Below are 14,226 nucleotides of genomic sequence, written 5' to 3'. Positions count from 1 at the left end.
TTGATTTTGTAACCCCCACTGCCGCGGCTGTTAGAATACGTCACGATACAGGAAGTAAACAAACAGAAGTTGCTGTCAAAAGCTGTCACGATGATGAGGCTCCTAGGAATCTCGAAAGAATTGTAATGACTGAATTTTTGTCGAAAGTGGGAAAAAAGGACAGCTAGTTGAAGTTGCAACATGAAGTTACATGTTATATGCAAGATAATGTGTTTTAGAAATTGTTGCAGCTGGTTATCTAATAATAGCTAGAGCTAGTGCTAAATAGCTAACGGTATATAGCTTAAGCTTGCAAGCTAACCTGTCAAGAAAGCCAATCTAGCTAAACCAGCTAATTCAGTGGCTAAAAGTTGAACACGTTACACTTTTCTTTTGTCGCCTACTAGTGAGCTAACAACTCGGTTCATTTACCTATCGAGCCCCTTCTGCACCCTAGCCAGAAAACGTTACCCTGTGCTAGCTAGCTAGCTAGATAACTGCACTGCTTCGATAGCTAAGGTAACGGGACCTATTTTTTTCCGGAGTTACAACATCCCTTAACGTCTTTAAAAAAAGTCCCCGTTATTTATATATGCTAAAACTTGGCACACTGTTCTCTGTCCTAGCAGGCACAGCTGTGGTCCATGAAGCCCCTACATGTCCCAGCCTGAGGCAGCCCAGGGGCAGGGCAGCATATCTGGGATGCTGAGCCAGATGAACCTGCTAGGACTGGGTGTCTTTCTGGCCTGGCTAGTGCTTTTCCACCTACTGGTCGACATATGGCTCCTGTGTGTGTTCACCAGTCTGCTGGTGGTGCTGGGGGGCTGGCTGTGCTCTCAGTTTGTGCTGAACTCAGACAACCTGCTCCACGTGGAGAGGTTTGTCAGCTTGGAGGAGACCCCCCAAACCGCCGAAGATGAACAAAAACTAGACCTGGAGATCCAGAACACCATCAGGAAGATCGTACGGGACTTTGTGTGGTCTTGGTACAGCACGGTGTCGTCGGAGTGTGAGTTTGAGGTGGAGGTTCACAACGCTATGTACTGTATGGCACTGGAGCTGAAGGGGCGTGCCGGGCTGGTGGACCGGAGAGAGCTGACCCAGAGGGTGCTGGACCTGTACGGCTGCCACTTGCAGAGCTACCTCAGGTCCCTGGAGGTGCTGGAGGAGCAGGGTGGAGACGAGGCAGATTGTCTGTGGAGGGTGTACTCCAGAGTCAGCTCCCCCCACCCTGCCCTGAAGAGCTCAGCCACGGAGGTGAACCAGGCACGGGCCATGGTGGACCTGCTTCTTCAGGTGCTAGTGCCCGCGCCACACCTGGAGACCCGCACAGGAAGGTTTGTGGTTGGAGAGCTCATCACCTGCAACGTCTTATTGCCCCTCATCTCCAAACTGTCCGACCCAGACTGGCTCAACATGCTCATCGTGGCCATTTTCACCAATTCAGCTAAACCAGCTCCGCCCCCGCTTGAGACCACGCCCCCTCTCCAAGAGCCGCCGATCCAGCAGGAGGAGCCTCAGCAGGAGGTGGCCACCCCTCCTTGCCCTTTGACCTTCTGTATCCAGCCAGTCACACCCAATGACATGGAAGCAGACACTCCAGAGCTAGCTGCCTATGACATCATCGATTCAGAAGAGCTGTACTGCCCTCAGATCCTGGAGGAGGAGGAGCCTCGACCGTACCTGAGGCAGTACCGGCGGCCCGGGAAGTCCAACCCCTTTTACCAGGAGACTGACTCTGACCTGGACTCTCCCCTCACAGACAAGAGGAGCTCCATGGAGTCCCTGCTCATGATTGGTCCAGATGAGGCGCTGGCTGACCGGCTCCGGGAATGTGCCACGCCAACTGACGCCAGCAGTGTGGTGGACCTGGAGGACGACCTCCAGTCCTACCCCGGCCTATCAGAGAACCTGTCCTGCCCCAGGGTTCACCTAGAGCATCCTGAAAGCTACAGACCTAATCTGGGGTCCTCCGATCCCGCTTCCTCCTCCAGCCTGAGCAGCCTACAGGAGCTGGACAGAGACAGGGAGAGTGTCGGCACGTCGGACAGAGAGCTGCTGCTAGGGGTGCCTGAGGGTGTGACTGTGGGGGGGACCCTGCCCTCCCCCCAGGCCTCGTTCAGCTTCCAGCCCCTCAGCAGTCCCGATGGACCCATCATGATCCTGAACCTCCGTATCACTGGCACCATCACTGCCATGGAGCACCGCGGCACCAGCTCCCATCCCTACACCCTGTACACTGTCAAGGTCTCCTTACCATACATTTGTACACATGCTGTACGAGACATCAGCTGTGTGTAATGTGTTTATATGTATAATCTGTGTATGTTTTAATGCAAGTGTATACGGTGTTTGTGTAGATAATGTATGTGTAATATGCTAATGTGAGTGTATAATACGTGTGTGTGTTGCAGTATGAGACGTCGATGGGCTGTGAGCCCCCTGCTGCAGACTCTGACCAGTCAGTGGCATACCACACTGTCAACAGACGCTACAGCGAGTTCCTCAACCTGCAGACCCGCCTGGAAGAGAAACAAGAGCTACGCAAGATCCTCAAGAGTAAGAGTCTCTCCGGGGAGATATGAGGATATATGATAGGGGTGGGGGGGGAAATCGATTCACATTTGAATCGCGATTCAGTCTTCTAGCGTTACAGATTGATTCAATTGAAAAATATATATTTTTAAATGTTTTTATTTATTTTTGTACGTTTAACTTTTAATTTTGTATGACAAAAACACTTAGCTGCCTATCACAGTCAAATAGAAACAAGTAACACTAAACAGCATTCTGGAATCAAATGTAAGCATATATTGAATCGAAATTTGATTACATTTTATTTATATTTTGACCCCAGGAATCGATTCAAATCGTGAAGTACCAAAAGATTCCCACCCCTAATATGTGACATGACTGTATTCTCTGGTGGAGATGTGAAGTCATGTGACTAGTCTGTACTCTCTTGTTTAGGTGTCAAGGGGCCAAAGAAAGTCTTTCCAGACCTGCCTTTTGGGAACATGGACAGTGACAGAGTGGAGGCCAGGAAAGGCCTGCTGGAGACCTTCCTGAAGGTGGGACATAGGGATCAGATCAGTACCTTGCATTTGCGCTCTCACCTTTCACACAGAGATAGAACATTATCTTGAAAGTTCTGTCCACAATCTAACAAGAGTTCTTGTTGGTGGACTTTTAATATAATCAACAAGTCACATTTTGGAGCACTCAGGTGGTGTTTGAGACAGTATTATTACTACTACTAGTTTCTTTCACACCCTTCAAACCAAAGATATATATAAAGACTAGATGTCTCTTCCGCATTGCCGGACAACGTAGTTGAACGTTCGCACATTGCGGCCATCTTGCTACAGTCAACTCGCTCACCCATAACGTTGTGTTGATGCTACATGTACTTTTTAAATGACCATAACTTGCTCAATTTTCAAACGATTTTTAAACGGATTGGTTTGTTATCAACGTCAGAGATGTCGTTATGCCACTGCATGTGTTAAAAAGTACATGTAGCATCAACACAATGTGATGGGTGAGCGAGTTGACTGTAGCAAGATGGCCGCCATGTGTGAACGTTCTAGACTCCACCGTAAGACATCTAGTCTTTATATATATGTATGCTTTGACCACCCTCACTAATAGTGGACCTTTACTTCCATGTGCTGTGTCGCAGCAACTGTGTAGCATTCCTGAGACTGCCAACAGCGAGGAGATGCAGGAGTTCCTAGCTCTCAACACAGATGCCAGGATTGCCTTCGTCAAGAAGCCTTTCATCGTGTCACGCATAGACAAGGTACCGTTCTGACCCTGGGCCAGTGTGAGGTCTTTGAGAAATATGACTAGATGATGTTATAAGACCGTTATCTGAACTGTGTGTGTGTGTGTAGATGGTGGTGAATGTCATTGTGGACACACTGAAGACGGCGTTCCCACGTTCGGAGCTGCAGAGCCCGACCGAGGACACGGACGGAGAGATGGAGGGAGGGAGGAGTACGTCTGACAAGAAGAGCCGGTATGCAGGACCACACACCAGAAGAACATCAACACACAGTTGGTCTAATGATAATCATGATGATGATGGTGGTGGTGTGTGTGTGGTCCAGGTCACGTCTGAAGTTTTCCAGTAAGATGGCTCCTGTCCTGAATGGCTCTGATGTCAGGTCCCAGGTGGTCTATGGTGTTGCTGACACCCGACCGGTGAGGACCACTGGTGCACACAAATTAAATAACATTTTATTGACATGTTTTAGATAGCCATAAACACCAAGACGGCATCATTCTCCCTGATTGAATCACAAAGTCTGTTCCCGAGGAGAGAGGCTCTATATAACAACACCCTACACCACCACTACATTACCAGTACTGGGTTAGAGTATCCCTCCCCTAGATCTACTCCACCACCACTGAGTATTACTACCCTCTATCTTTTCCATCAGTTCTGTCTACAGTTTAGTAATCGCCTAATTATCACCAGCAGATATGCCTAACCCTGGTTATGTAGGCTTGCCTTCCCCTCACTGCCGTCTCCCTGTGCCCAGGTGTGTGGCCGTCAGTCCCTGGATCACCTGGAGGCCTTCCTGAGGGAGCAGGAGAGGCTGGCGGGCCGGCCGGGGGGGGCTGAGCTGGGGCTGGAGGGGCAGCAGGACGGGCCCCCTGTCAGAGGAAAGGCGGAGTGCTGTGGCTGCCAGCAGAACAGCTTAAAAGGAGCCACTGAACAGGACACAGGTAGACCCGCACCAGGGACAGGATGGTTGATGCTCTCTGTCTGGCTGCCTGTCTGGCTGGCTGGTTGGCAGACAGTGTTACAGAGGTTATGTGGGGGATTTCCAAATAGGGGATTTAGGGATTTCTTCAGATAGTTTCACTTTGGAAAACAGTTCTTAAGGTTTACCAACTGGTTCTGGTTATTGGGAAATGGTCCCATCTGTCATGAGCTGATTCGTCAGATGTCATCTGGTGGAATTTTTACATCAGTCTGGTGTGGGGAATGAGGAAGGAACAGATGAGCAAGTAGACCAGACTCAAGCTGTTTCTCTTTTCTTTCACATATACGCCCTCCCTCCCTCCCTCCCTCCATCCATCCATACACACTGTGCTCCTCCACACAGGGCTGTTCCATGACAGGTCGACCTCATCACTTGACATGGAACCTCTCTTCCAACAGTGAAATTTATGTTTTTCAGGTTGTGATTGAATCCAGGTGGCTTGTTTTATGTCTGGGGAACATCTAACTGTAGGAGAATAGTTCATGCTGAGTCTAGACAGTCAAGGTTAGGTGTATTGCTCTTTCCCATTGGGCAGACAGTCAAGGTTAAGTGTCTTGCTCTCTTTAATTGGTCCAGACAGTCAGTGCCAGGTGTCTCCCTCTCACTGACCAGACAATGTAGCGTGCCGTCCCTGTTCAGTGATCTCACAGGCAACAGAAGTTGCACTCCGTTGACCTGCAATGTTAAACCATTGCCACTAGATGGTATTATATCACATGCTATATTGAAATCACATTCTAAACCATTCCTCTTGAATGTAATAGCAATCGTATCAAGCAGCACAAATACGTTGGACAACTCGTGTTTCGATGCAAAATGTACAAGATCAGGAGCAACACTTATAAAGAAATGAACTCAGGAAAGCAGACACTGATACTGACTTATACAGTGATGTAATGACGTGGCTCTCTAGTCTGTGGAAAAACAACCTGGTTCTTAGAAAAGTTTGCCAGCTGAACTAACCGGCACTAGCAACAACCCAGAACTAGGTTTGCTTTGGTGGAAAGGGGGTATCAGTGCCAACACAGGTGCCTGTGGCTGTGGAGTGGGACTGCTATGATCTAGTCCTGCTGTCATACTGGAGCATGGGGCTACCTGACACTTACTGCTTGTCTACAGACAGTGTGCGAGTGTGCAGCCCTCTAACTGTGTGTGTGTGTGTGTCCACAGCCTCTGAGACGGCCCTGGCAGATACGGCGCTGAACATCGTATGTGTGGTGATCAGGGACCAGTGGAGCTGGCTGTGTAGTGAGAACTTCCAGAAGACCCTCCGGCTGCTGTTTGGAACCCTCATCAACAGGTGAGCCCCGCCACACCAGAACCAGCACACTGAGACTCTGTGGGGAAAGTCCAGGCATGGACACACACAGACTCCATCAGTCTTCATGTCTGTGGTGACCATGCTGCTGTGAGAGTCGGCACTGACCCGGCCTTGAGCTGGTGTCCTTGACCTGGAGAGGACTGTGCTGCTCATCCATGTTGCTGTGTAGCGCTCAGGAATGTCAGCCGGGTCAGTGGCAGGGGCGAACACTACGTTTGTATGTGTGTGTTTTGTGTGTATATGTGTGTGACTTCTTGTTCCCCTGTAGTCTGTTAACTGTGCATGGTTCACTGTGACATATACAGCCCCCTCCTTCCCCATGCACCCCAGCCCCCCCCCTGGCTGTTATGGAACCTGGCTGTTTATTTCATTGTAAGACTATTTCTGAAAAATAGAGACGTTTTGGAAATCCTATCGTCCAACTTTCCTGACCCCAGTGTTACTCTGGCGGCGAGCCCTAACCTCATGTTCAGCTGTTTTCCACTCGAGGAAAGCTATCATGTCCACACTAGGCCTGAATCTTCTGGTTGATGGAGCCTGTGCTATTGAGGACTGTGTGGGGCCTTCTAGCCTTCATGGAGACCCTGTGTGCAGGACACACACACACACACAACCCAGTCCTGGACTGAGAAAGACCCTGTGGTCGGCCACACACAACGCCAGCACATAGTGTGATACATGCAGTGGCCTTCCTATACATGATCTGACTTGCTGTTGCGTACTTGACAGTCTGGTGCTGTCTGAAGGTTGTCAGAGGAGTCTGTCTGTCAGCTCAGTGCAGTCAGAGTGGAGAGCTTCCAAGGTCTGTGTGTGTGTGTCTGTGTGTGTGTGTGGGGGGGGTCTGTCTGTCTGTCCAGGGAGGCCCACAACCAGGAGGCCTGTACTTACTCTATTACAGATGACATAACCAGTTAGTGTACGGAGAGGAGATGCAGACCCTGGAAACAGTATCCATGCCAATCAATGTGTTTGTGTGTCTGGGATATGTTTGTCTGGAAGCACAGCAGGTTCTAGTCATAAGCGGGGTGTAGTTTGAGGGATGTCTGGTTATATAAAGTGGAAAGTGGGACAGTTCAAAATGACGGTCTTGATGGGGAGATATTGGGGTGTCTGGGAGGCTTGTTGTTCAGGCACCTTTCAGTAACTATCTGTGTGAGTGGTTTGGAGAAAGGTCAACAAAGTTACAACTTGGGTCATTATCGGGTGGTTATTTGGTCCATCCCAGAACTACTGTAACACTAGTCGCACATTTCCTAGCCCTCCTCTCCAAGACCAGAATAAACAGTACGTCATATTCTGACATGGACACACATCACTGCTCACTCCAGCCCATGTTGGTGCACCTGTAATATCACACACACGCACAGGTTTCCTTCTCAGCACTGTGAAAGGTCCACTTGTAGTGGTGGAGCTGGCAGCACAGGAACAACACTGGGACCTCTCACACCTCACAGCTCACCTCCCTTTTCCTTCCACACCCCTCCTTCCCTCCTTCTGTCCCTCTGCCTCTCGACACCTGTCTGCCATAACATGCTGCTTTATACTCCAATACTCCCAACTGGAATATTAACTTTCATAAACAATGAAAGGGCTGGGATAGATGGGGCTGGGAGAGTGGGGCTGGGAGAGTGGGGCTGGGAGTGTGGGGCCGGGAGACTGGGGCCGGGAGAGTGGGGCCGGGAGAGTGGGGCCGGGAGAGTGGGGCCGGGAGACTGGGGCCGGGAGACTGGGACCGGGAGACTGGGGCCGGGAGAGTGGGACCGGGAGACTGGGACCGGGGTACTGGGGCCGGGAGAGTGGGGCCGGGAGAGTGGGACCGGGAGACTGGGACCGGGGTACTGGGGCCGGGAGACTGGGGCCGGGAGACTGGGGCCGGGAGAGTGGGGCCGGGAGAGTGGTTGCCGGGAGAGTGGGGCCGGGAGAGTGGGGCCGGGAGAGTGGGGCCGGGAGAGTGGGGCCGGGAGAGTGGGGCCGGGAGAGTGGGGCCGGGAGAGTGGGGCCGGGAGAGTGGGGCCGGGAGAGTGGGGCTGGGTGTGGAAGTGGAGACACAGAACAGAGTGTACTGCAGTTTGTGCTCCGGCAGGTCCTGCTGTCATCTGCTGAGCAGCTCCATGTGGTGAGCTGTTTAGCCAACGTCAAACGGGTCATTCATTCTCTGGTCTTCTGCAGGCTGCCTGCCAGGGCTAGCATGGGTTGTCTACATCTAGCCTGACTGCTAAGAGGAGAGCTGGGAGGGGGAAATCCCTCACCCCCTTCCCCCTGGGCCTCCAGCCCCCAGCCTCAACTCTGAGCCTGCCAGTAGGCAGCAGGTGGACAGTTTACAACACCTCGACGTGGTCTTCCACCTCCAGAGGAATGGCTGTTATTTATTATAGTTTAGGCAAGAAACAGGACCAGCTGTTTTCAACATTGTATTTCTCTGACAAACGTAGCTCCCAACATGTCCCAGAGCAAACTTTTCTTCAAAGCAGTTCATCATTGAGTGAATGATGTGAGGGCTGCTCAGCCCTGGATGTTAAAAGGAGTTTTTACAGTCTGAATTATTAGACCTACAATGGAGATCCTTCAGAGGGGGAGACTCCTCCTCTCCTCTCCTCTTACCCTCCTCTGCTCTCCTTTCCAAATTCATACTGCAGGTCAAGGTTAGGTAACTTTATGAAACATATTCTTGTATCCCAAACGCCTCTCTACCCCCCAAGTGCCCTTTCTAGCCTAAGAGACATTCACTCAACCAGAATTAGACACAGTAATCCTAGCTCGTTGTGGCCTAGTTTAGCCTAGCGTAACACCAGGGGTCCCTTGGGAAACCAGGACATTGAGACTTCCACAATTAGCTTAGCGTAGCGTAGCGCCCCGGGCCCCTCAGGGAGGACATGAAAGCCCTGCTGGAGAAGCTGTGGTCACGGCGACCTCCTCCCAGGAGGCTCAAGGAAGATATAGTTAGCTTCCTGACCAGTGTGTGAGCAGGAACACTATCCCGCAGGGTAACTTAAACCTGATGGGTGATAAACACTGGAGTTCCTGGCTGGCAGACAGGGAGATGAGGTCGCTTCTGTTTGCATCCAGCCCAGGGCTCTACGAGAAGGCAGAGAGGTGAGGTCGCTTCTGTTTACAGATAACCCGGAGGACAGGAGAGCAGAGCTATGCTAGCAGCTTCATTGCTACCTCCAGAGGATCATGTCCCTCAGACCAGGACTGCAGTTCGGAGAACCAAGCCAAGGTCATTCTAGTTTAAATTTGGAGCCTGTTGATGTGCTTTTGACCAAATATGGCAGTGTTCAGTTAGAACAAGCATCTGTTAAGAGTCCATGGTGAGCCTGCTAACTCATGTTTATGCACAAGCAGGAAATAGACAATAATGAGCCCCTCTGATGACTGTGCCAGGTATGTAATACATCTCCACTTTATCCTGGCTTGAGGTGATTATAATGGGTCTTACCCCTGCGACTTTATTATGGGAAGTGGGACCTCAAAGGCCTGCTGCTACAACTGTCTAGAACAGGCCGGGCTAAAGCTCTCCTAGTTCTAGCAGGGTTAGAGCGCTCTAGCAGGGCTCTAGCAAGGCTTTCTACAACAGGCAACACTGGAGCTGTCTCCAAAGCACTGCTCTAGGCTCTAGAACCACATGAACGATGCATATGATCCCTTGTGTTCAGGTACCACAGACCAGTAAAATGACAATGACTCAAATACAGTCCCTCAAGAGCCAGCCAAACCCTCTCCAAAGCTGGGTCCTATCTGTGGCTCTGGGGTGGACAGTGTCTCTGCTGGGTTTTGTGGTTGCTCTTAATGCCTTCCAGTCTGAAACCCAGGCTGCTAGTTCTCATGCAGCTTCACATGCCATTTGTCCACCCTAATTGGTTCAAGGAAGGCTGAGATTTTGCTTGTGTGCCTGCCAGCGAATCAGTCTTCAGCTCTGAAAATGGTCATGTCAGGTAAAGTGTTTGTGTGTGTCTGCTCTATGTCTGAGCATGTCTGTATGCATTTGTGTGGGCATGTGTGTGAGCCTACAGTAGCAGGTTTGCGTGTCTGTTTGTCTTCATGTTCCCCAGAGGGTGTTTGTACCACTCTAGGCGTCCTCTCACCATGGAGACCATCATCTGACTTCCTGCTGTTCTGTACGGATTGTGATTGGCAGGTGGTTGGATGTGGGCGTGGCTAACCTGTTGTGTACCCAGTACTGGGTGGCATACCTGAGGGGGCTTCAGGAGGCCGTCTGGCCTGGGGGGTCACTGCCCGCACAGCCCCGCCCTCAACGCACCCCCCAGCAGAAGGTGGAGAGCAAGGAGCAGGCCCACAGCTGCCTCATGAGCCTCATACCTGGTAGGTACTGTCCCATGCACACGCACACACACACACATACCTGGTAGGTACTGTCCCATGCACACGCACACACACACACATACCTGGTAGGTACTGTCCCATGCACACGCACACACACACACATACCTGGTAGGTACTGTCCCATGCACACGCACACACACACACATACCTGGTAGGTACTGTCCCATGCACACGCACACACACACACACACATACCTGGTAGGTACTGTCCCATGCACACGCACACACACACACACACATACCTGGTAGGTACTGTCCCATGCACACGCACACACAAACACACACACACACACAGAGTAATGCTCACATGTTGACTGTGTCTATATTTGCTCCCCCATCCTATATTTTAGGTCTGCTAGACTGTAGTTGACCTTGGATGACTGGAATGGCTGTGGCCACCTCTGTGTCCCCCGTCCCCCCCTCAGCCCCCCTGGCCTGAGTCTAAATGTGTTCTTGTGTGTTTTCAGGCCTGGTGTCAGACATCCTGGGAGAAGACAAGTTTAAACGCAGCTGGAATTCTGTTCTAGAGTCTTTGCAGGATCCCAATATAAACAGGTGATCACACACACAGCCACGCAAGCCCATTTACACACAAACAAGCATGGACATACACACACACACACGCAAGCACAAATAAACAAAAAAATATATGCTAACACATGCACGCAAAACTAATCGGAGGACAGGGTGGACTGCAGGCTACAGCTGTCTGGCTCTCTTTCATGACGTCATTGCTCTGCGCTCTTGATCCAGCTTAATGAAGGTGCTGACTTCCTCTATTCCTGTCCACTTCCTGTCAGACACCTGGTGTACAGTTTGAGGGACATCCTGCTGGAGGTCCTGGTTCCTGAGTCTTCTGAAGAGGACTTCCAGAAAACTTTGCTGCACAGTCTGTCCAAAAACCATGAGAAGCTGCCGCCCTGAGACACACACACACACACACACACATACACACACACACACACAAAACTGGACACTCACACGGGCACACACATACAAGCACAGACACACACAGATGTATTTTCGAAGGATTTTCTTTGACTGAATGCATATTGTACTGTGAATTAGTGATCCATGTTGAGTCCCTGCCTCCTACACCCTGCGTCCTACACCCTGCCTCCTACACCCTGCCTCCTACACCCTGCTTCCTACACCCTGCCTCCTACACCCTGCCTCCTACACCCTGCCTCCTACACCCTGCCTCCTACACCCTGCTTCCTACACCCTGCCTCCTACACCCTGTTTCCTACACCCTGCTTCCTACACCCTGCTTCCTACACCCTGCCTCCTACACCCTGCGTCCTACACCCTGCCTCCTACACCCTGCCGCCTACACCCTGCTTCCTACACCCTGCCTCCTACACCCTGCCTCCTAGACCCTGCCTCCTAGACCCTGCCTCCTACACCATGCTTCCTACACCCTGCCTCCTACACCCTGCTTCCTACACCCTGCCTCCTACACCCTGTTTCCTACACCCTGCTTCCTACACCCTGCGTCCTACTTCTCTTCAGGCTCCCTGTATCCTGTTTCATCTCCTTGTCTGTGTCCTATGGTAGTCAGGCACATAGAAGAGGTTTCTGGCTATTCCCCTTACGGTCTTAATCACACAGATTGTCTTAAAGTACCTGACACTTTACAGCTGCTCAAACACACCACGGGCCAGCCTAATGTACACGTAGAGGCCCTGCAGGAAGGCAGTTTAGTAGAACCAGATATTTATGTTGTTTTAGGACCAGACCCTCTTTTCTCTTATCTTCCTCCCAGGGCCTTAGGTCCATGGCTCACAGCAGCTTGTTGTCATGGGAGACATTCTAGAAGGTTTATCAAACTTCCAGAATGTTCTTCAGGCAGCTGTGTTGCACAGACCGGAGACAACTAATTCTTTAAAATGCTTCATCACTTCAATGTTTGTTTAGGTCTGCCTAAAGTGGTCAAGGTTGTCTTTATTGGAAGCGGCTCATTGGTTCCACTGTGTCAGACAGGAACCATCAATCATAGATACATTGAAATAAATATGCCAGACAGTATCAGGACGCTGTTATGGTGTTAGCATAGGGTCAAATAAGAGAGACACTACTATGTCCTGACACCTGCATTCAACTTTACACCCCAATCATCCATTTTATTGTGTTTATTGTGATATTATCGTATTTATTTACATAATTTATTTGATTTATTGTAAATATTGATTGATTCCTATGTATTTAAAAATGCCAGTAACATTCCTTCCAATAGAAATCCTTAACTGAGGTCTGCCTTAAACATGACATCTGTGTGTCTGCCTGGCTGTCTGGCTGTCTTCATCAGGAACACCAGCCGGACAAGCAGAGACTATGTCAGTTTGCCAGCTTTGTGTGAGGATAGCATGCACGTTATGGTACAAAGAAGTTTGTGCAACAGTTGAAGTTACATTCCTTGTGGACACATGTCCATTATTTGTTACCTACTCTGAAAGCACCTCAAAACCGCCGTACAACATCTCAACACCACCTCTGTGTGTATCTTACAACCCTTCCTCAATACCACTCCCACTGTTTACACATATTAACTCCGACTCCATGAGAGGTGCCATTCCCACAGCCAGTACTGCTCCAGTTACAGAAACACTGAGGCCTGCTCATGCCTGCTGTCAAGGCTTCTGTTAGGTTCTACATGTGATGTACCCAATGTTTACACGGATGCCATAGTAACCAGTGGTACCAGAAGTGCTTGTGGCTGTCCATGTGTCTGCAGTGGGCCTCGCTGACTGTGGCTCTATTCAGACGTGCTCCATAGTCCATGTCAGCAGGGCCAAGCTGCTGGGTGTGGATGTGATGATGAGCTCTGAATGGAGTCTGACAGACGTGTCACTACCATTAAAGAAATCCATGGAAACATGAGCTGATCTTTGAGTTCTAATGAAATCTACGAGGTTGTTCCTGCCAGGGGCAGAGCTCCACTCTCTGATCTGAGATCTGATCAAGTCCAGCTACACACAGTATAACCCTCATGTGTGCTCCCTGTGTCTTGGTGGTTGTTGACTCTGTAACCGCCAGTGCAGTTGGATATGGTTACTAGCCCCATGATGAAATGACATCATGGATGCTGATCTCTGAATGTGACTGTACCTGTGAACTGAGTTACAATGTCGTAACAACTAATGAAGTTCATGAACATACCTGTGAAAAATAAATAGATACAAAATCTGAACTGTTACGTGTGTTTGTGGAACTGGACCCTCCTGTCCGGTCTAGTTCTTCCTCAGGACTAAAGTCCATCAACACCAGGGACTGCTCATTATACTCTACAAGCACACAACAAGAAGAACCTGGAGACATTGCACATTAAAAGAAAAAAGCAGCCTGCCGCTGCTTTAGGAGGTCTGATGAAAGAGAGGGAGAGATTCAAAAGGGGAAGAAGTCAGCCAGACCTCAGATACCTTGTTACCACAGCAACAGATTGACCATCAGCTCCACAGCTGAAGAGGCCAGAGACAGTAACCGTGGTGACATGAGGTGAACAGAAGGCATCTCTGAACCAACCACCTGCTGGTCCAGACCAACACAACATAGACATACCCATCTGTCTCTCACAAATGCCCATCTATCATACACAAACTTACCCATCTATCTCACACACACCCTCCATTCTGTCTCCATGCTAATCTACCGCTCTCTTTCTCTCACACACACATACACACATTTCAATCTCACTCTCACACACACAGCAGATAAAGGAGAAAATAAATCAAGGAGGCTAGACAGAGGGATAGCCCTGACTGGGTCTTCAACGGTCAGATTTTCCTTCTTGGAAACGAACGAGAGGAA

At 50.1% G+C, this 14,226-nt stretch overlaps 1 protein-coding gene across 1 annotated transcript; it reads left to right on the top strand.

The window, feature by feature from the left end:
* The first annotated feature begins 203 nt into the window (after positions 1-203).
* snx19b (sorting nexin 19b) lies at positions 204-13,592 on the top strand. Its single transcript, XM_067246793.1, has 11 exons — positions 204-2,226; positions 2,394-2,538; positions 2,950-3,050; positions 3,662-3,781; positions 3,876-4,000; positions 4,092-4,185; positions 4,527-4,713; positions 5,925-6,054; positions 10,214-10,398; positions 10,887-10,974; positions 11,220-13,592. The coding sequence occupies exons 1-11, from the start codon at positions 637-639 to the stop codon at positions 11,341-11,343; spliced, it is 2,889 nt and encodes a 962-aa protein (XP_067102894.1). The 5' UTR covers positions 204-636; the 3' UTR covers positions 11,344-13,592.
* The last annotated feature ends 634 nt before the right edge of the window (positions 13,593-14,226 follow it).

Source organism: Osmerus mordax, chromosome 11 (genome assembly GCF_038355195.1).
Source record: "Osmerus mordax isolate fOsmMor3 chromosome 11, fOsmMor3.pri, whole genome shotgun sequence".
Classification (NCBI taxonomy): Eukaryota; Metazoa; Chordata; class Actinopteri; order Osmeriformes; family Osmeridae; genus Osmerus; species Osmerus mordax.
This window is presented reverse-complemented; position numbering and strand designations above follow the sequence as displayed.

Excerpts from the sequence above, each read along its gene's own strand:
- snx19b (XM_067246793.1), top strand. The coding sequence starts at position 637 with ATGTCCCAGCCTGAGGCAGCCCAGGGGCAGGGCAGCATATCTGGGATG. Across the intron at positions 6,055-10,213 it reads TTTGGAACCCTCATCAACAG|GTGGTTGGATGTGGGCGTGG; the intron begins GTGAGCCCCGCC and ends TGTGATTGGCAG. Across the intron at positions 10,399-10,886 it reads CCTCATGAGCCTCATACCTG|GCCTGGTGTCAGACATCCTG; the intron begins GTAGGTACTGTC and ends GTGTGTTTTCAG.